The sequence below is a fragment of the Topomyia yanbarensis genome, chromosome 3 (assembly GCF_030247195.1).
Source record: "Topomyia yanbarensis strain Yona2022 chromosome 3, ASM3024719v1, whole genome shotgun sequence".
Lineage (NCBI taxonomy): Eukaryota > Metazoa > Arthropoda > Insecta > Diptera > Culicidae > Topomyia > Topomyia yanbarensis.
In genome coordinates, this window is record NC_080672.1 from 72,890,782 (window position 1) to 72,911,230 (window position 20,449).

The window sequence follows — 20,449 nt, forward strand, 5'->3', positions numbered from 1 at the left end:
TTTAATTTATTTTTTTCAACCCTAAGACAAGACGTGACAATCGGCTTCTTATTTTTCCTTCGATATTTTTCTTTTCGCTTATTTTCACCCTGCCGAAATCTTCCGAACAGTGTTGCTATTTTTATTAATAAAAATGGAGTCTTGTTAATTTATTTTATGCCGGCAATATTCTGTACCTTTGTTCCACTATACTGATGAAGGGCACCGTTTTTCCATGTCATGGGTGTTTAGTAAGGTTTGATGAAACAATTTTCTGAAAAATTTTAGAATATAATGTGGTTTCTGTCTTATTTTTTTTAAAGTTAATCAACCACATATACGGTAAATGCATGATAAATCCTTGTTTCACTTTGCCACACAATTTCTGTTCAATTTAATCATTTTTACTATTTTAACGATAATAATTTTATTTGTCAAAAGTAATGACAATCATTTCCTATAAATATAGCAACACTGCCAACGATCATTTCATATCCCTGCAGTAACATTCGGTACTGTGCAAAAAGTCAGAAACAACCAATCAGGAGCTGGACCATTCTGACGTAAAATTGGAACAAAAACCCTCAAAAAGGCAAGGGGTCTCAGAGGCCCGGCTAATTACAGTAGTTTCAATGAACTTGTGATTTAAAAAATAAATGATCGTTGCTTTTGTTTTCGTGTAAAGAAATCAATTGTTGTCGTTCATTGGTCGTCTCATTGATTTTTGTCGACGCTCTTTTACAATTCCGGGTAAATAACTACTCCTGCTGCTATTATCCAGGCTGGCGTTTACTTTTACTTTTTATAAGTACAAGGCTATGTATGTAGCCTAGGCTGTGCTATCGAGGTCATCATTGGACCAAGATCGCGGAGACACAACCACTAAAATTTCCTTGCCAATATCAGGAAGAATCACATTCGCATCAATGATTTCATTTTGCACGTTTTCCGTAGGTGAGAATTCAGTTAAAATACTAAACTGATGGTTCGTCACAATAATTCTGCATACGAGTCCATGAAACTACTATCCCTTCCAAACAGAGCTATGCTTCTATCTTGAGTGCAAAGTATCAGGAAAGAATCAGTAGCGTCTGGATCAAATGGCACGTTCCCCTTGTTGATCGGAGATTTGTGCCTCGCCAAGAATCGTCTTTTCATCATTCTCCTGATGGGAAGGATTGGGGGAGTGGTAAGGTTAGGGGTAAGGAAAACAACGACATAGAACAATTAAAACAGAGCATTCTGCACCCCCGGAGTGATGCTGAACGATCTGCAGGTGCTACAATAGCAGGAATAAAGCTCCCAACCCCCGCAGGGATTCAGAACCCTTACTCTGGGGAGTGGGCGTAGCGTATTGGTAAATCGATTGCCTTGTACGCAGCGCACCTGGGTTCGGGTCCCGACCCCGCACATAGGGTTAGAAATTTTTCCTAAGAGATTTTTCTAACCCGAAGAGGCGAATGACCTTAAGGTTAAAACCTCTATAATTGAAATAAAAAAAAAAAAAAAAAAAAAAAAAAAACCCTTACTCAAACAGTCAGCGGATATATCAACACCCCCGAGGGGATATTGAGATAACAGAACGACAACACCCCCGAAGAGATATTGTCATTCAAATACGGCTAAAACTATAGCTCTTTACAACACTGGGTTAGGAACAAAAGCATATCCTTAAATTTCAGCTCTCTGTACATAGGTTCATCTATGTATGGAGAACCAAAAATCCGGATACGCAATTGCATTAATACAGGACAATTGCATATCAAATGATATGATGTTCCGTAATCGGATTCACAAAAGATCACATGAATAATACTCAGCGCGCTGAATAGTAGCCATGTGATAATTGAGTTTGCAATGTCAGTGTCAATGTCAATGCCCTGACCAGAACGCAAGTTTGCAAGCTGCGCCAATGGTTGGCATGGTCGAATGCAGCCCAATAGCGAATCTTGTGCTTTATCCAACTTATTGACAGTGGTAGAACTGGTTCTGGACCAACGAAATCAGTCGCAGTGCCAGCTCTAGCCCATTCGTCCGCCCATTCATTTCCAGTAATACTGGAGTGACCGGGTACCCATAGAAGAGTCAAAAAACGGCAATGGACGAGCTCCGGTTGTAATCCTTCGCTGCGTGAAAAGCACCATTGATGTTTTATATGGATTAACTAATAGTCCAACATGAAGACACCACTGCTCAACAACACATAAGGCTTGTTGCATCAAATCAAAAAGTGTGTTAATGCAAATACCGGTGATCATTATATGATAATCCTCGGCGAAACCATACGTCGGAAACCCAAGCTCATTTAGTTTTCTCAACAAGCTATCGGCGACAAGGTTCCATAGAAGTGGTGACAGCACACCACCTTGAGGACATCCGCAGACACTCAGTTTCCTCATCTCTACTTGTCTTAACGATGAGCACAGATGTCGGTTGCTAAGCATTGCGTGTATCCAGTTCGTGATATATGAAGGTACTCCATGACCTCGTGCTGCTTCCAAAATGGATTCGAAAGACACGTTGTCAAAAGCACCTTCAATATCGAGAAAAAAAACTCCTAAACTTGATTGCTTTTGTGAAAAAGCTTTTTCAATGTTGTAGACAACATTGTGTAACAGGGTGGTAGTAGACTTCCCCCGCTGATATGCATGTTGCATTGCATGTACTCGCTTAAGCTACCATCCCGAATGTACACACCAAAAAAATCTGAATTTTATCGTTGACGTAATTGTAAAAATGACACAATTCAAAAAACCGTAATTTACGAAATAACGGAACATTACCGTGTTCCGTTTAATTTTACATGAAACATATACTTTATATGCGCAATGACATAAAATTACACTGTCTACGATCACGCCGCTGCTAGGTCAACTAAACGAACGCAGCCAACACTACTATGATCATACTTATTGGTCACCCTATAATGTCGGAGTTCGTAGATCGGGTCTCGTATACCATCTTCGGGATAACGAAACAGATGATCATCGCCATTACCTATCACTGAAATCGGATCAGTAGTCAGTCTCCAAACGATCACGGTCGGATACGGTCGATCAGGGCCAAGCCCTTTGCACGATTTTTAAATTGTTTAGTTTTAAGAATAAATGTTAGATTAGTGAAGTAAATGTGTCTTTGGTGTTAAATGGAGTGCGCGTTTTAATGCTCCGAAATGCATGCGCGAATGAACGCTTGAAGAGCATCTAAGTGCCGTGGTGGTCAATTTCCCGTGAAGGCGCGGAGACAACGGAACGATCATCCACCCAAGAGAACCACGGCATCAAAGGTCGTCTGAAGGACATCGAAGGTAGGCTGCTGCGGAGCAGGATTCATCCCTTAAACGTACATTGCTGGTCCTTCGAGCCGGATTTCTCCGGAAAACGGTGGGATTGGATCCTTTTGGGACGAAGGCACGCCAGAAGGTCGCCATTACGAACGCCAGGACGCGGCGTCGGTACTATTGTGTCCCGAAAGAACAATCGGCCTTTCAGCAGCACAAAGGGAACCTATTGAGGCTATTGGGCGATCACCATTACTGTTGGCTATTGTCATCATTGTCCTGGACGGTTTTCTTTGTGGATTGGACCATCGTTACAACAAAGGGCAAGGAAGTGGCTCGGACTGCTGTTTGGTGACATCACTGCATGGTCCGGAGAAACTCAACGCACGTAGAATAATCCGGAGATTGTTCTATTTTTTCCGTAAGGTGGTTACTTTGGCTCATCCAGTGCCAAGCGGTTCAACGTGCATCGAAGCATCCTGAGACGAAATTCCCACATCGACAGTTTTGCGGTAATTTACGCAGTGGACTGGACATTGCGGCGCCATTATTTCTGGCAGGTAAATACACTTTAGTTATGTCCAGCCGTTGCTGGATTATGTATGGTACTACAACAATAAATTATACTTTCGGTGAATACTGGATCGCTACTTTCTTGCGGACGTATCCCTGTATGTTTGTTGGCCGGAGGAGTTCTATCGCTCTATTGCGATTATCACGACATTATTATCGGAATTCCACTTCGTGTCTTGCTACGTCATTAGTTGTGGAGGTTGGATGCTATGGTGGAGAAATGTGCGTTGCTAGCTGATGTCGGATCGTCAGTTATTTAAGTTGTTGCCTTTATTAAGGACATTCGTCAAGTCATCCGTTATTTTGTCCAGGCGAGGCAAGACGGTATATGTTCGGCCGTCGCAGGCCTGTTTTGTTGATACTACATTAGTAATTTCCTCCCGACATTGGTGAAACGACATTGAACATCGATATCTAAATTGGATTGCACTGGAAGAGCAACTGTATGTGGATTGAGTACTATCATCTCGTTGCTACAAAGGCATTTCGGTCGTGTTGCGCTTCTATTAGTTCTCAAAGGTGAGACTACATAGTATATGTTTGGCCGAAGTGGCCGCGTTTGATACTACATTGCCGTTCCTCTTCTCGCTCTCGGATTCCTGAAATCGCTGCTTCTGTTGGATCCTACTGTGGTGCTAGAGTTAATTTCACAATCGACTGACGTTACTACAAATCGTCAACATGCCGCCGACATCGTCCTCTAGTTCGAGTAAAAAGGGCCCATCGTTGAAGGCGCTATTAACCAAGTTCAAGGGACAGCAAACTTCCTTCAATAACATTTCGAAGTTTGTTGAGAACTTCCCTGAGGGTACCACCGCTAGTCAGATCACTGTGCGTTTGGAACGGTTGGATGATTTATGGGAGAAAATCAGCGAATCCATATACGAAGTCGAAGCCCATGAAGATTTTACGGATAGCGATGTGTATTTAAAGGAGCGTACGGACTTTGAAAACCGTTACTACGATATCAAGTCATTTCTACTCGATAAGGCAAAGGATTTGCAGGATGTCGTTCAGCTCGATCAATCAACCAGGGCCGCTGATGCGACACTTCATGGAGGCATGGATCATGTTCGTTTGCCACAAATTAAGTTACAGAACTTTGATGGCAACATAGATGAATGGCTCAGCTTCAGGGATCTTTTCACTTCGCTGATCCACTGGAAGCCAGATTTACCCGAGGTAGAAAAATTCCACTATCTTAAAGGTTGTCTAGGAGGCGAAGCGAAGGCGCTCATCGATCCGCTGAAAATTACAAGAGGAAACTATTTGATCGCATGGGAAACCTTGCTCAAACGCTACAATAACAGTAAATTGTTGAAAAGGAGACAAATACACGCTCTTTTCAAACTACCTACGCTTGGAAAGGAATCCGTTGTCGAACTACAAGGGTTATTGGAAGGGTTTGAGAGGAGTATTCAAACCTTAGATCAAGTAGTTCAACCAGCAGACTATAAGGATCTCTTGCTGATTGAAATCCTTAGTTCGCGACTAGATACAAACACCCGACGAGGCTGGGAAGAGCTTTCTTCTACGAAAGAACAGGACACATTGAAGGAGTTAACAGATTTCATTCAGAGGCGCATACGGATTTTGGAATCACTTCCTATCAAGACTGCAGACAACCGTCAAGAATCTGCAGCGACAATAAAAAAGAAACCGTGGGTTCGCGTTTCAAACAGTGCAATGCAGAATACAACTGGAAAATGTCCTGCATGTCCGGACAATCATCTATTACATCTATGTCCGGTATTCTAGCGAATGGCGGTTTCCAGTAGAGAGTCTCTACTGCGTACTAATTCTCTTTGCCGTAACTGTCTTAAGCGAGGCCACCAGGCTAAGGATTGTTTGTCTAAATTCACATGTCGGAAATGTAAGGCGCGACATCACACCATGCTATGTTTCAAGGTTGAAACCGACACCAAACCACAACACCCACAAAGAGTTTTCAGGGAAGGTTCTGGGCACAGCGAGACGCCGAAACCTCCTGATGAGCGGGCAGCCAATACAGCTTCTACAAGTACGGTTTCCGCCAATATGGCACATGGTCGAAGCTCGAATATCCTTCTCGCTACGGCCGTTGTCCTTATCGAAGATGATACAGGTGCCCGGTATCCCGCACGCGCATTGCTTGATTCTGGGTCAGAATGCAATTTTATGTCAGAAAGATTGAGTCAACGATTAAGCATAAGAAGAGAGAAGGTCGACGTTTCAGTGATGGGTATTGGCCATGCAGCAGCGAAGGCGAGACAGAGAATACAGGCGACGATTAAATCTCGGGTTTCAATGTTTTGTCGGTCATTGAGTTTCTTGGTATTGCCAAGGGTAACGGTTGACCTTCCCACGGTGTCAGTACAGACAGCAGCATTGGCTATACCGGATGGTGTGGAGTTAGCGGATCCAGAGTTCTTCAAATCATCTGTAGTAGATCTGGTTTTGGGAATACAGGCCTTCTTCAGTTTCTTCCGCACAGGGAAGGAAATCACATTAGGTAACGGTCTCCCACTGCTCACCGAAACAGTATTTGGGTGGATCGTATCTGGAGAGGTGGCTGACACAACTTCGTCTTCAAGAACTATGTGCAACATAGCTATCTCAGATAATCTGGAGAAATTAATGGCACGGTTTTGGTCCTGCGAGGAAGTAGGAGCCGTCAACAACTATTCTCCAGAGGAAGCGCGCTGCGAGGAGCAGTTTGGGCGCACGGTCAAAAGGGGATCAAATGGTCGATATACAGTAGCACTCCCAAAAGACGAAAACCTCCTATCGAAATTAGGAGAATCAAAGGATATTGCATATAGGCGACTGCTAGGACTAGAACGAAGATTGGCAAGAGACGAAGACTTAAAGCGGCAGTACACAAAATTCATGGCAGAGTATCTGACATTGGGCCATATGCACAAGTTGGAAAGTGCAGCGATGGGTGAAGGCAAACGGTGCTACTTACCGCATCACCCCGTTGTCAAGGAGGGCAGTACAACGACGAAGGTGAGAGTGGTGTTTGATGCCTCATGCAAAACATCAAGTGGAGTCTCGCTCAACGATGTTCTTCTTGTTGGACCTGTCATTCAACAAGATTTACGGACGATAGTGCTTCGTAGTCGAACCCGGCAAATAATGGTGGTAGCAGATGTTGAAAAAATGTTCAGGCAGATCAACATGAATCAGGCGGACATTCCACTACAATGCATCCTATGGCGGTTTGGATCGGAAGAAGATGTCGCGATATACGAGCTAGCGACGGTGACGTATGGGACGAAACCGGCGCCTTTTCTGGCGACTCGTACTTTAAAACAATTGGCCTTAGACGAAGGGCACAAATTTCCTCGTGCTGCACAGGCGGTCGACGAGGACATCTATATGGATGACGTTATCTCCGGCGCAGATGATGTCGACACAGCAGTGGAACTGCGCAAACAACTAGCTGCCATGATGGCGAGTGGCGGTTTCAAATTAAGGAAGTGGGCTTCCAACTGTCCCGATGTTTTGGATGGCATTCCGCAGGACTGTTTAGCACTTCCAGACTCCGAAGAAGTTAACTGGGACCAGGATCAAGCAGTAAAAACGTTAGGTTTAACTTGGTTTCCGAAAACCGATTGCTTCAAATACCAGTTTCGATTACCAATGCTCGAACCAAATGAAACGCTAACAAAACGCAAGGTATTGTCTGCGATAGCTATGCTTTTCGACCCCTTAGGTCTTCTAGGGGCGACTATAATACTGGCAAAACTGTTCATGCAACGTTTGTGGTGTCTGCGAGATGAGGAAGGTAATCGGTGGGACTGGGATGTACCACTACCTCGTACGGTGGGGGAGGAATGGCGTAGCTACTATGAGCAACTACAATCTTTAAATGAGCTATGCATTCCACGGTGTGCCATCATATCGAGGGCAGAAAACATACAACTCCACTGTTTCTCTGATGCATCGGAAAAGGCGTATGGTGCTTGTCTATACATACGTAGTGTAGACAACCAGGGTACGGTGTCGATAAAACTTTTTACGGCCAAATCAAAGGTGGCCCCGGTCAAGGTTCAAACATTACCTCGCTTGGAATTGTGTGGAGCGCTACTAGCAGCACAGTTGGTCGAAAAGGCCACGGAAGCGATCAAGGGCCCGTATCAAATCTACTTCTGGACCGATTCGACCTGCGTTCTGCGATGGATATCTGCGACACCAACCACTTGGACCACATTTGTAGCGAATCGAGTCGCAAAAATACAGAGGATCACGGAAAACCACATATGGAGGCATGTGCCAGGCATAAGCAACCCAGCGGATCTTATCTCACGCGGTGTCTGGCCAAATGCAATAAAGGAATGCAGTTTATGGTGGGATAGTCCACGATGGTTGAGGTTGGAGATGGATGATTGGCCAAAACAACAAACACTCTCGTTGGAAGACATGCAGGAAAAACGGCGGATGGTTACAACTTGTGTTGCCTCAGGTGAACAAACATTCAGCGTTTGGTTCATTTCTAAATTCTCGTCGTATACTAAATTGATCAGGAGTACAGCTTATTGGTTACGGCTGATGACGTCATTGCGAAGCGTAAATGAAAGAGGCAAAAATGGGTTTCTAAGTACAACTGAGCTGCGGCAGGCTGAACTGGTGATCGTTCGGCAAGTTCAAAGAGAATCATTTTCGAAGGAGAGGAATGCAATTTCAAATGGCAACAATGTTATTCGAAGTTGGTTTAATCCGACGATTACCGATGATGGAATATTACGGATTGGTGGGAGATTAGGTCAATCGACGGAATCATATCAAGTCCAACATCCAATGATCCTACCCTCTAAACACTCGCTCACTGATATGGTCATGCAGCATTATCATGAGCAACTGCTACATGCTGGTCCACAGTTGCTACTAGCCACGGTTCGGTTGCGTTTTTGGCCCCTAGGGGGGAGAAATGCTGCAAGAAAAATCGTCCACAGATGTCTACGTTGTTTCCGAGCAAAACCATCTATTATTCAGCAACAAATGGGAGAGCTGCCTTCGGCAAGAGTTACAGTTTCAAGACCGTTTTCTAGAACTGGAGTGGATTATTTTGGGCCTGTGTACATTCGTGAAGGACGACGACGCGCGGTACTAAAGGCATATGTTGCAGTTTTTGTGTGCATGTGCACCAAGGCAGTCCATCTTGAACTCGTCACTGACTTGTCCACAGAGCGGTTCTTGCAAGCACTGAGACGATTCACTGCACGACGGGGTAGATGCACCGATATTTACTCCGATAACGGAACGAACTTTGTTGGAGCGAGAAACCAAATCCGAGCATTGTTTACATTACTGAAGGATCAAAATCACCAGGAAGCAGTCATAAAAGAATGTGTCAACCAAGGAATACACTGGCATTTCAATCCACCAGGCGCTCCACACTTTGGAGGCCTATGGGAGGCGGCAGTTCGGTCTGCGAAATTTCATTTGCTACGGGTACTCGGAGGAAATTCAGTTTCACTTGAGGACTTCTCGACCCTCTTAGTTCAGGTCGAAGGGTGTCTCAATTCGAGACCACTAACTTCATTATCGGAAGATCCAACTGATCTGGAGCCACTAACTCCGGCACACTTTTTGACCGGGGGTTCTCTACAGGCGATACCTGAACCAGATCACAGCGCGATACAGATTAATCGGCTCAATAGATGGCAGATGGTGCAGCGTCAGCTTCAGGATTTCTGGAAACGTTGGCGTACCGAATATCTTTCCCAGCTGCAAGGGCGCACAAAAAATTGGAAACCAGCGGTGGAGGTGCAAGTCGGAAAACTTGTGGTGGTGGTAGATGCAAATTGTCCACCGTTACGTTGGAAAATGGGTCGAATTCACCAGCTGCATCCAGGACCTGACGGGATAACTCGTGTGGCGACAGTAAAAACTTCAACGGGCTATTTGACACGACCAGTTGTCAAACTTTGTTTACTACCAACAGAAGAAAACTGAGATCAACTCCGACAGCAACTAAACCCAGCGATCAGTTCTACCGGTGGTACACCTCTAGTACGTCAAAAGGGAGCTTTCTTTCTTTTTTTTCAGAAGTTGCATGCTACTTCAGGGTGGGCCAGGATGTCTACGATCACGCCGCTGCTAGGTCAACTAAACGAACGCAGCCAACACTACTATGATCATACTTATTGGTCACCCTATAATGTCGGAGTTCGTAGATCGGGTCTCGTATACCATCTTCGGGATAACGAAACAGATGATCATCGCCATTACCTATCACTGAAATCGGATCAGTAGTCAGTCTCCAAACGATCACGGTCGGATACGGTCGATCAGGGCCAAGCCCTTTGCACGATTTTTAAATTGTTTAGTTTTAAGAATAAATGTTAGATTAGTGAAGTAAATGTGTCTTTGGTGTTAAATGGAGTGCGCGTTTTAATGCTCCGAAATGCATGCGCGAATGAACGCTTGAAGAGCATCTAAGTGCCGTGGTGGTCAATTTCCCGTGAAGGCGCGGAGACAACGGAACGATCATCCACCCAAGAGAACCACGGCATCAAAGGTCGTCTGAAGGACATCGAAGGTAGGCTGCTGCGGAGCAGGATTCATCCCTTAAACGTACATACACTTTCTACCATTCAGAACACACGCTGTATGAGAAGTAAAATTACATGATTTACGAAATAAAACGTCATGTAAAATTAATATCAAACGTAAAACTAAAGCATTTTTGATGCTCGTCCTCGACCCTGACATATCAGGAGACGTAAATTTACACTATTTTTTCTAGGTGTGTAGTGGTCGAATAAACGTTCCACTGATTTGAAAAGGAAGGAGGTCAGAATGATCGGTCTAAAGCTCTTCGCCTCATCATAAGTGACGCGGCCACATTTGCGAATGAATTTGACAGTTATTTCCCGCCACGCTAATGGAATGTATCCTGTTGCAAGACTACAAGTAAGAACCTTTTTCAATATATGCTTGAAGTGTTCATATCCTTTTTGTAGTAGAACTGGAATTATTCCGTCCTTTCCCGGAGACTTCTTCGGAGCAAAACTTTCAATCGCCCATTTGATCGATTCGGTTGTCATAATTCTACGAGCAAATGCCCAAGAATCAGAACTACCTGAAAATTGTTCAGGGGCAATCGTCAGTGATGACTCTGTACAGCCTGGAAAGTGTGTGTCTAAAAGATAGTTGAGTACTACATCTTCGTCAGACGAGTATTCACCATTAGCAGTTCTAATAGAACTGACATGAAAGTCTTTCGATTTCGAAATTAACTTATTCAATGTACTAGTCTCGTTGAGACTTGAGACATTTGTGCAGAGGCTTTTCCAACCACTTCGCTCAGAGGATCGAAGGGCATTTCTGTATGCTTTGCGAGCCAACTTAAATGCCTCCGACCCGTCCCTGCGTCTGCGATTCCACGCTCTTTTACATAATTTTTTGAGTCGAACAAGTTCGGTATTCCACCAAGGTGTTCCTCTAGAAGCACGCATAACTCGAAGCAGACAAGCCTCTTGGTATGCTGAGATTCTATTAACGGAAGATACTCATGAAACCTAGTCGCCAAGCCCTCTTCGTAGAGGTCCCAGTTCGTAGATTTGGGATTACGATAGGTGACGATATCTAGCGAGACGTTTAAATGATCAAAGACGATGTACTTATGATCAAATAACGACGGTTCGAGTTCGTTTGGTACGAGCCAGTTTGCCAACTCATGCATAATACTATTAGAGCAGAGAGTTACATCTAAGTAACACCTCTTCTCTGCCAACTTGTGCAAATGTTGGGCGGTTTCCTGCCTTAAGAATGTGCAGATTTGTAGTACTTAATTTATTTATTTATTAACAGATTAAGGCCGAAGTGGCCTGTGCCGTATACAAAAGATTCCTCCATTCCACTCGGTCCATGGCCGCGCGTCGCCAGCCACGCAGTCTGCGAAGGGTCCGTAAATCGTCTTCCACCTGGTCGATCCATCGTGCTCGCTGCGCGCCACGTCTTCTTGTACCGGTCGGATTGCAATTGAGAACCGTTTTCACTGGGCTATTGTCCGACATTCTGGCTACGTGCCCGGCCCACCGTAGTCGTCCGATTTTCGCGGTATGACAGATGGGCGGCTCCCCCAACAGCTGATGCAACTCATGGTTCATTCGCCGTCTCCATGTGCCGTCTTCCATCTGCACTCCACCGTAGATGGTACGCAGCACTTTCCGTTCGAAGACACCAAGTGCGCGTTGGTCCTCCACGAGCATGGTCCAGGTCTCGTGCCCGTAGAGAACTACCGGTCTAATCAGCGTCTTGTAGATGGTCAACTTCGTACGACGGCGAACTCTGTTCGACCGAAGTGGCTTGCGGAGGCCAAAGTAAGCACGATTTCCTGCCACGATGCGTCTACGAATCTCTCTGCTGGTATCATTGTCGGCGGTCACCAGTAAGCCCAAGTACACGAACTCTTCAACCACCTCGATTTCGTCGCCACCGATGCAAACTCGAAGCGGGCGGTTTTCATTCTCTTCTCGTGAACCTCTTCCTATCATGTACTTTGTTTTCGACGTGTTGATGGCAAGTCCGACGCGCTTGGCTTCTCTTTTCAGTCTGATGTAGGCTTCCTCCATCTTCTCAAAGTTTCGTGCAATAATATCAACATCATCGGCGAAGCCAAGTAGCTGAACGGACTTTGTGAAAATCGTACCACTCGTGTCGATCCCTGCTCTTCTTATTACACCTTCCAGCGCGATGTTGAATAACAGACACGAGAGACCATCACCTTGCCGTAACCCTCTGCGTGATTCGAAGGGACTCGAGAGCGTCCCTGAGACACGTACTACGCACATCACCCGATCCATCGTCGCCTTCACTAATCGCGTCAGTTTGTCCGGGAATCCGTACTCGTGCATAATCTGCCATAGCTGATCCCGATCGATAGTGTCGTATGCGGCTTTGAAGTCGATGAACAAATGATGTGTGGGCACATTGTACTCGAGGCATTTCTGCAGTACTTGACGAAGAGCGAACACCTGGTCCGTGGTAGATCGTTCGCTCATGAAACCCGCCTGGTACTGCCCCATGAACTCTCTTGCAATTGGTGATAGTCGACGGCATAGTATTTGGGAGAGTACCTTGTAGGCGGCGTTCAGCAGGGTGATTGCTCGGTAATTACAGCAATCCAGCTTGTCGCCCTTTTTGTAGATAGGACACACGACACCTTCCATCCACTCCTCCGGTAAAATCTCCTCCTCCCAAATCTTGGTAATCACCCAATGCAGCGCTTTAGCCAGTGGCTCGCCACCGTGTTTTAGTAGCTCGCTTGGTATTTGGTCAACCTCAGCGGCTTTATTATTTTTGAGCCGGCTAATCTCCTCCTGGATTTCTTGGAGATCCGGAGCCGGTAGTGTAATGTCTTCCGCGCGTGCTCCCAGGTGCGTTACCGTGCCATCCTCGTCGTCTGCTGCATCGCCGTTCAGGTGTTCTTCGTAGTGCTGCCGCCACCTCTGGATCACCTCACACTGGTCCGTGAGAAGATTCCCGTTTGTATCTCTGCACATGTCGGCCTGTGGTACGTGGCCCCTGCGCGAGCGGTTCAACTTCTCGTAGAATTTCCGTGTGTCTTTAGCGCGGTACAGCTGCTCCATCGCGCTTGTAGTACTTAAGTATACCATTAATTCGGTAGCTCTCAAATTGATATCTGAGCTGCTCCAAATTATGTGGTGGTAATTTGCATCATTGCCGATTATGAGAGGAAACCCATTTCTGACACAGTATGATACAGACCTTTTGAAATCATGAGAAGGTGATGGTTCATTATGCGACAAATATGCTGAACAATAGACAAATTTCTCGTTTATGTTGTCAACAGTCATATTTACCGTGACAGTACAAATATCACGAGTTGTGAGGTCCGATATAAGACAAGCGTCAATAGCACTATTCGCAAGTATACATGCACGAGGCATTTCACGTGGATTTGTCATGCCATTTTTGTTGAAAGCTACGAAGTAGTTTTCCAACATAGAAGTTTCCTTTGTGGAAATACGGTTCTTGAACCAAAGCTATGGAAGCTTTTCCTTCCTGCACAAGGCGAGATAGATTCATAGTTGCTGTACATTTATGCTGAAGATTAATTTGTGCTACTCTAACCATATTCGATTACAGCACTACAATTTCATCATCAGCACTTGTTGTACAGCAACTAGAAGATACCAAACACGTTGGCTTATAATCGCATATAGCGAACCCCGAAATGGGTATTAGGGGCATGACCATCATTTGAATCCCACGATTTGCGAAGTAACGAACGTCCACTGTGTCAGAGATTCGCATAACACAGCAAGGGTAAGACCCACGACACTCCATGCGCGACTGGCATATTTTAGTCCTGCCAGCCATTCAGTCCTCGGCACGGAGTAACACCTTGACTTGAGGACTCCTGTTTTCAGTCGCCTCCTACGACATGGGAACAGGAACCCAGTGGATCCATTCTTGGTTCACATACTTCAACCCGCCGGATGCCACACGACCTCTAGGCTGGGTTTGTTCAGAGAAAGATTTATGCAATTGAGTGCAAAGCATACTTGATGTTCTGGTCTTAAACAGAACCTGTGCACAGTGTTTTAAAACATCGTTTTCGTGCTCAAAATTAATAGCGTCTAAACCGTTAACTTTAGAAGTATAGCTTGTTGGGAGGAGTTTTTGCCCTTATGATTGCGCATCCACAGAAGTATATCGTTTAGTGATTGATTCATCTATAAGTTATATACGAAATTTATTTTTTGAACTGATTAGAACAGAGCCTTTGTGTCTTCGGCAAACTTGTAGCAAATGTTACTACAAAAGAAATTTCTGAAGACACCATATATCTAGCTTTAATAGTTTGCAAGTTGTGGAACATATTATATGGAAGACCCCTTAAAATTAGTTTTTTCGTTATAACTTTTTTAGACATTCTCGTACCTTCTTGGAATCTTCCACAAAGTTGTTTGCGGTATCGAAACACATATTTTTTCTGAACATAGTTACTTCCTATCTGTTGAATTTAAAAGGATATTTCAAACTTTGTGATATTTTTAGGGTAACTTCCACCTTAAATAACTCGTTAAGGAGCAAACAACATCATAACACACTGAAAGTACTATCTTGTTACTTTCATATAGTGATCCGATTGTTAGTCGACGCGATTCTCCCCGAGTGTTTTGTTCAAAACAATATGCCATCGCAGTGCACAGTGGAAGAAATCCGACAAAAAAGGCAATTAATTGGAAGCCGCTGAAAAAGTATGACAATCAGAGCCTAAAATTCTCATACCTATTCAATGAACGACGAAATTCAGAGAATTCATTTTCGTCCTTTCCCTGCCTCTTTCGTCGCTAACTGCATGAAAAAATAAAACAATAAAGGCGATATCCCCTCCTCTCTCGATTCTATGAAAACGAGTAGCAGCAGCAACGACTTTCGTTTTCTTATGACAATCCGAAGTTGCAATTTCGTTTTGATGCATGGTCAGTAATTTGCGATTTTCATTCATTAAATGAAATTAATGCAATGTGCATCTAATAATGCAACTAGAACACAGTTAAAATAAGAAATATGCACACCGATCAGGCTTCCGTCTTACAATACCATCATTAGCTCGCAAATCTACAGAATCGAGCATCGACAAATAAATATCATTGCTAGTGTATGTTCCTTTCCCCAGCAGTAAGTTCAATATCGAATGCACCAATATCATTCTGAATCTCAAAGCGAAAACGAGCGTGTGGAGAGAATAATGAAAACGCTCTGCTACATGCTTGCTTTGTCCTAGCCTGTTGTCTCATTTTCGATTTCGCAAAGTGCTAGTGGTATGGAAAGAAGCTTCGTTCTTTCGTCATTTTCGCCTGATTTTGGCAAATGAAAAAAACATTTTCCGACTCTGATGACAATATATACACCAATAGTTAGTTAGGAAATAAAATGCAATCAAATTTGTTCACCGCACGCACTTGCGAGCGGAGATATGGGGCTTTGAAAATCCGGAACATTACCGATATTCATCAAATCTCAGGCCTATTTAGGAAGCCGCTAAAAAGTTCAAAGAATTATACCCTAAAAGTTGCGGAAAGCTCTAGCGATCAAGATGCAATCAAAATTGTCATCGCACGCACTTGTGACCGGAGATATGGGGCTAATTCAGAAGCCGCTAAAAAGTTCAAAGAATTACAAATTGAACAAATTTGATTGCATCTTGATCGCTAGAGCTTTCCGCAATTTCGAGGGTATAATTCTTCAAAGTTTTTCAGCGGTTTCTGCATTATGCCACAGATTTGATGAATACTGGTAATGTTCCGGATCTTCCAAGCCCCAAATCCCCGGTCACAAGTGCGTTCGGTTAACAAATTTGATTGCATTTTGATCGCTTAAGTTTTCCACAACTTTAACGGTATAATTATTTGTACTTTTACAGCGGCTTCCGAATAAGGCCTCAGATTTGAAGAAAACCGGTAATATTCCGGATCTTTAAAGCCCCATATCTCCGGTCACAGTTGCGTGCGGTGAACAAATTTAATTGCATTTTATTACCTAAAAAAATGTCGCAACTTTTGGTGTGTATATTGTGATATTTTTTCAGCGGCTTCCAATTAATTGCCTTTTTGGTTGGATTTCTTCCACTGCGCAGTGGTTTAAAATTAAATATTCAAGCGCACTGTGATAAGCACTTTCATCTTTTTATAGTAAATTGCATAAAACATATTCATCGATAATATAGTATGCCCAAAAATGGGAAAAGGGAACTTTGATGAAGATCAAAGTACAAAAAGTAGCATATCATGTATTCGAGAGGTGTGTCAAGTAAAATTAAAGCAATCATACTGGTACTGGTAGATACTGGTAAGCTTGAAAAAATGACGGAAATCCCACCAGCAGATTTACAATAATTTTAATTAGTGCTATGGAGTTTATTAATATGCTTCGTGACATTTATAGTGCAGCTAAACGTCACCTGTTCACAATGTGGATCCTGCCGCGACTTGATGGAACTCTGGGTTTTGATTCTGATCTTTGGACTCTGAACTGTGGACTCTGGACTATGCACTCTGCACTCGGGACTCTGAATTCTGGACTCTCTCCTCGTGTCTCTGGGCTATGGACTCTAGAGTCTGGGTTCTCTTCTCGGGATTCTGGGTTCTGATCTCTGGACTCTGGTCTCTCTCCTCGTGACTTTGGGCTATAGAATCTGGAGTCTGGGTTCTCTCTCGGGTCTCTGGGTTCTGGTCTCTGGGCTATGGACCTCGAATAAAAATACACTGAAAAAAAATTCAGTTTGGTCAAGGAAAATTTTTTTTTCAAAGAACTTTTTTCCTTGAAAGTGCCCAACTTGAATTTTTGACGGTAGGTAGAGAACTTTATTACCTATCTTGGAACAAAATTTCATCCAAATCAAAGATGTTTTTTTGCAAATCGACTTTAAATTTTTAAAATCGATTTTTTTTCAGTGTAGAAGTCGGTGAAGATATTTTTCAATATTTTCATTCAAAAATTTGACTAATATTGTGAAAATCATTTTTAGGCTATAGGCATTTGAAAAAAAAAATGGTAAAAATAGTTTGACTCTTTTCAAAAGACAGTCTAGATCATTTTTGGAAAAACAAAATATGCAAAGTGGCTTTTTGTGACAAAGTACTCATTTACAGAGTTTCATTAAAATCTAAGAGAGTGCTGCCAACATGTGTTTGAGTTAGCGCTAAATTCGACACTTTCTGTTGTTTTTTCACCGGACAAGTGTCCTTTGTGTGTGAATTATCACCACAAATCATACATTTAGAATCAACATTATAATTATTCCGTGCCCAAAGTCTCAACGACACAGAATTTCAATTCTGCCCCCATATCGTCTACAATATTCCCACTTTACCCGCATGTGAGACATACAGCTAAAAAAATTCAAATTATTATTGATCTCATTACGGTTAAAATGAATTAAATAAAACTGCTGGATCCAGAGCGTTCTGGCATGTTAGGGCCGCTAGCTTTTCTCTTCATAAGAATAATTCTTCTCTTCGGCATATCTGAAAGCAGGATTTCACGTCCGGAAGGAATGTCGAAAGCTCAGTTCTAAAGGTTTTAAAGTCGGAGATCATCACTGTTTTCGGTGGAGGAGATTGTTGTTTCTTCTCATTAGCATTACGCACAATGCGAGGAAATTTACAAATTTCTTCTGCTTGACATTCGTATAAAACATCGAATGAGTTGCTGCAATCAATTGGATTTTCGTGCGGAGAAGTTACCCTTTTTCGTTTCTTTTCAATATTTGGCACATGGCCTTTCTTGGAAAACCAAGACATGTCGGAAGAGTTAAATTTATCTTTAGGCTAAATTATTTTTGAATAACGTTATATTCTTAAAAAAGAAATGTCGGTACACGTAAAAACTGTTCTCAAAATCGTGAATAAACTGTCATGAGTTCTGAGACAATCCCGGTTTTTCGTTGCGCAAACAAGACCATGATCAAAAATCACGCGTTTTATAATTATGATCAATTTCCCTTCAGTGACGCCCGCATAACGCATTTACTAATGGAAATATTTGTTCACCATGCCCTAACGAAATCGGTTTTTTGTACGTGAACTAGTCCACAAACTTTATGAATATTATTCATAAAACCAAAGGTTGACTGATCATGATATTCACAGATTTAGGAACATTTCTTCACCAAGTCAAAACATTCCGGATATTTTTTCGGAAACTATATCACGAAACTCGAAATTTTATTCATGAATCCATTCGATCCTCGTGAACTAATTTATGATTCCAGATATATCAGTTACGATACAATATCCGTGCTCTTGAGATAGTTCACAAAATTACAAAATATTAGGTATTCATATATTCGTGAACTGGTTCATGATTCATAGTATAATAGTCACAATTTACCATTCGCGCTCGTGAAAAGAATCACAAAATTATAAAATATGACTCATGTATTCATGATCTACAATCCGTGCTCGTGAAATAGTTCACAAAATCATGAAATAATATTCATGTATTCGTGAACTGGATCAGAATTCCCAGTATATTCGTGCTTGTGAAATAGTTCAAATGAAATGTAAGTAGTCTGGAGAAAGACTGTTTCTGTTGAAAAACTACAGGTAAACCAGGAGCTATCAAGTTTCGTGACCGGATCGAACGAAGGTTTGAACCAGACTAAAATGCGCTTTGCTGCGTCTGACATGTGAACTTAATGGCTGTAACAAACCAATACAGGGCGGTTCGTTGAAATCGAAAAATATCGCGTCAAATTGGTTCGCGATACTGCGTGGGATTGTCCGTTGCTGACATGTTCCTCAAACAAACTACACCGTTCAATCTTGATTTCATGCACTCTCTCTGGGTAAGAGTTATCAGATGCAAACGTATAATGTAATTGTTTGTAACATGTTACATTCAGTTCAGCTTTGAATCCACTACGAAGAACAGGCGACCAATATGATGACAGCAGTGAGTAGAATATTCCTATTGATGCTATGTGTTCAAGCAGCCAGTACCCTCGAAGCCATGTACGATTACTTTGAACAATTGAATGGAACTGATGTTATGGAAAGTAACGCTCGAGTTAAGAAGATCAACCGGACAACATCGGCGCTGGATGGTACTCTAACCTTTAAAATTCCCTTAGACAATTCATTCAAGGTACCCCAGTTAATGGAACAATGCCGCAGGATAAATTTACATAAACTTTTTTCTTCAGATAAGCGTGGTTTTATTCCATAGCCCGAAAGGAAACCAGCAATTCAGTTACTACCCGATGAAAATTCCACCGACTGGAATATGCCTATTTTTAAGGAACGTGTGGCCCGAGTATGCAGCGCACTTTGAAGGCATGATACACAATTTCCCTGGCAGCGATGAATGCCCTATGGCAGCCAGGGAAGTACGTATAAAGAATCTAATATTATCGAGTAAACTGGTCAGCTGCTTTACTCCAACAGGGCTCTGGAAAGTATATGTTAAAGTACAATCAAACACAGGTGAAGGGTTTTGTTGTATGATTTTGGCAAAAGTGTACAACGGAGATTATTTCGGATAAGAAGTTTATATTTCTTGTGGAAACAATTCCGTCATGTTCATAATAACATCAAACTTAAAAACTATCTCGTTTTCTGCCTATCCCGACGGTTGATGCTTTTTGAACGATTATGGTTCGATCGCATCAGGTTTTCGTTTGAGTTGAAAGCGTTAGTGAGAATGTTGAAAACACCGACAATTGTATAGAATTTCAAGAGTTCTTCTACAGTATTATAATCCTTCAAAGATTTCTAAAGTTTAAAAAATAATACTTACCGTCATTCATCAATCTTGAAGTTTAATGCAGGTCTTTGGAATAATTCCTTCATCCATTAATTTTTTTTTTAATCAGGCCGACAAAATGTTTATAATTGTTAACGGGTTTTAATTAATTAGGAATAAATTTAGTTGTGCATACTGAGTTATCTAAAGCTCGATAAGGAAGAAATCAATTTAAAAGTGAGGCTACAATTGCATGCCATTCTATCTCTTTCCGAAATCATTAGCACGTTCCCATATTTTTCGAAGATTTGTATTTGTAGTGAGATGAAAAAAAGGAAAGGAAATGAAAAATAACAACACAAAACAGTAAACAGCCTGAATTCTTCACTTCCGAAGAAATAATGAATA

General features: G+C 42.6%; 2 protein-coding genes across 2 annotated transcripts; both read left to right on the forward strand.

Annotated features, from left to right (window-relative positions):
• Window positions 1-4,513: 4,513 nt before the first annotated feature.
• LOC131686992 (uncharacterized) lies at window positions 4,514-5,590 on the forward strand. The gene has a single exon (XM_058971028.1). The coding sequence runs from the start codon at window positions 4,514-4,516 to the stop codon at window positions 5,588-5,590; it is 1,077 nt and encodes a 358-aa protein (XP_058827011.1).
• A 135-nt stretch (window positions 5,591-5,725) lies between these two features.
• Window positions 5,726-9,772, forward strand: LOC131686993 (uncharacterized). Its single transcript, XM_058971029.1, has one exon. It carries the CDS (start codon window positions 5,726-5,728, stop codon window positions 9,770-9,772), a length of 4,047 nt encoding a protein of 1,348 aa, XP_058827012.1.
• Window positions 9,773-20,449: the final 10,677 nt, after the last annotated feature.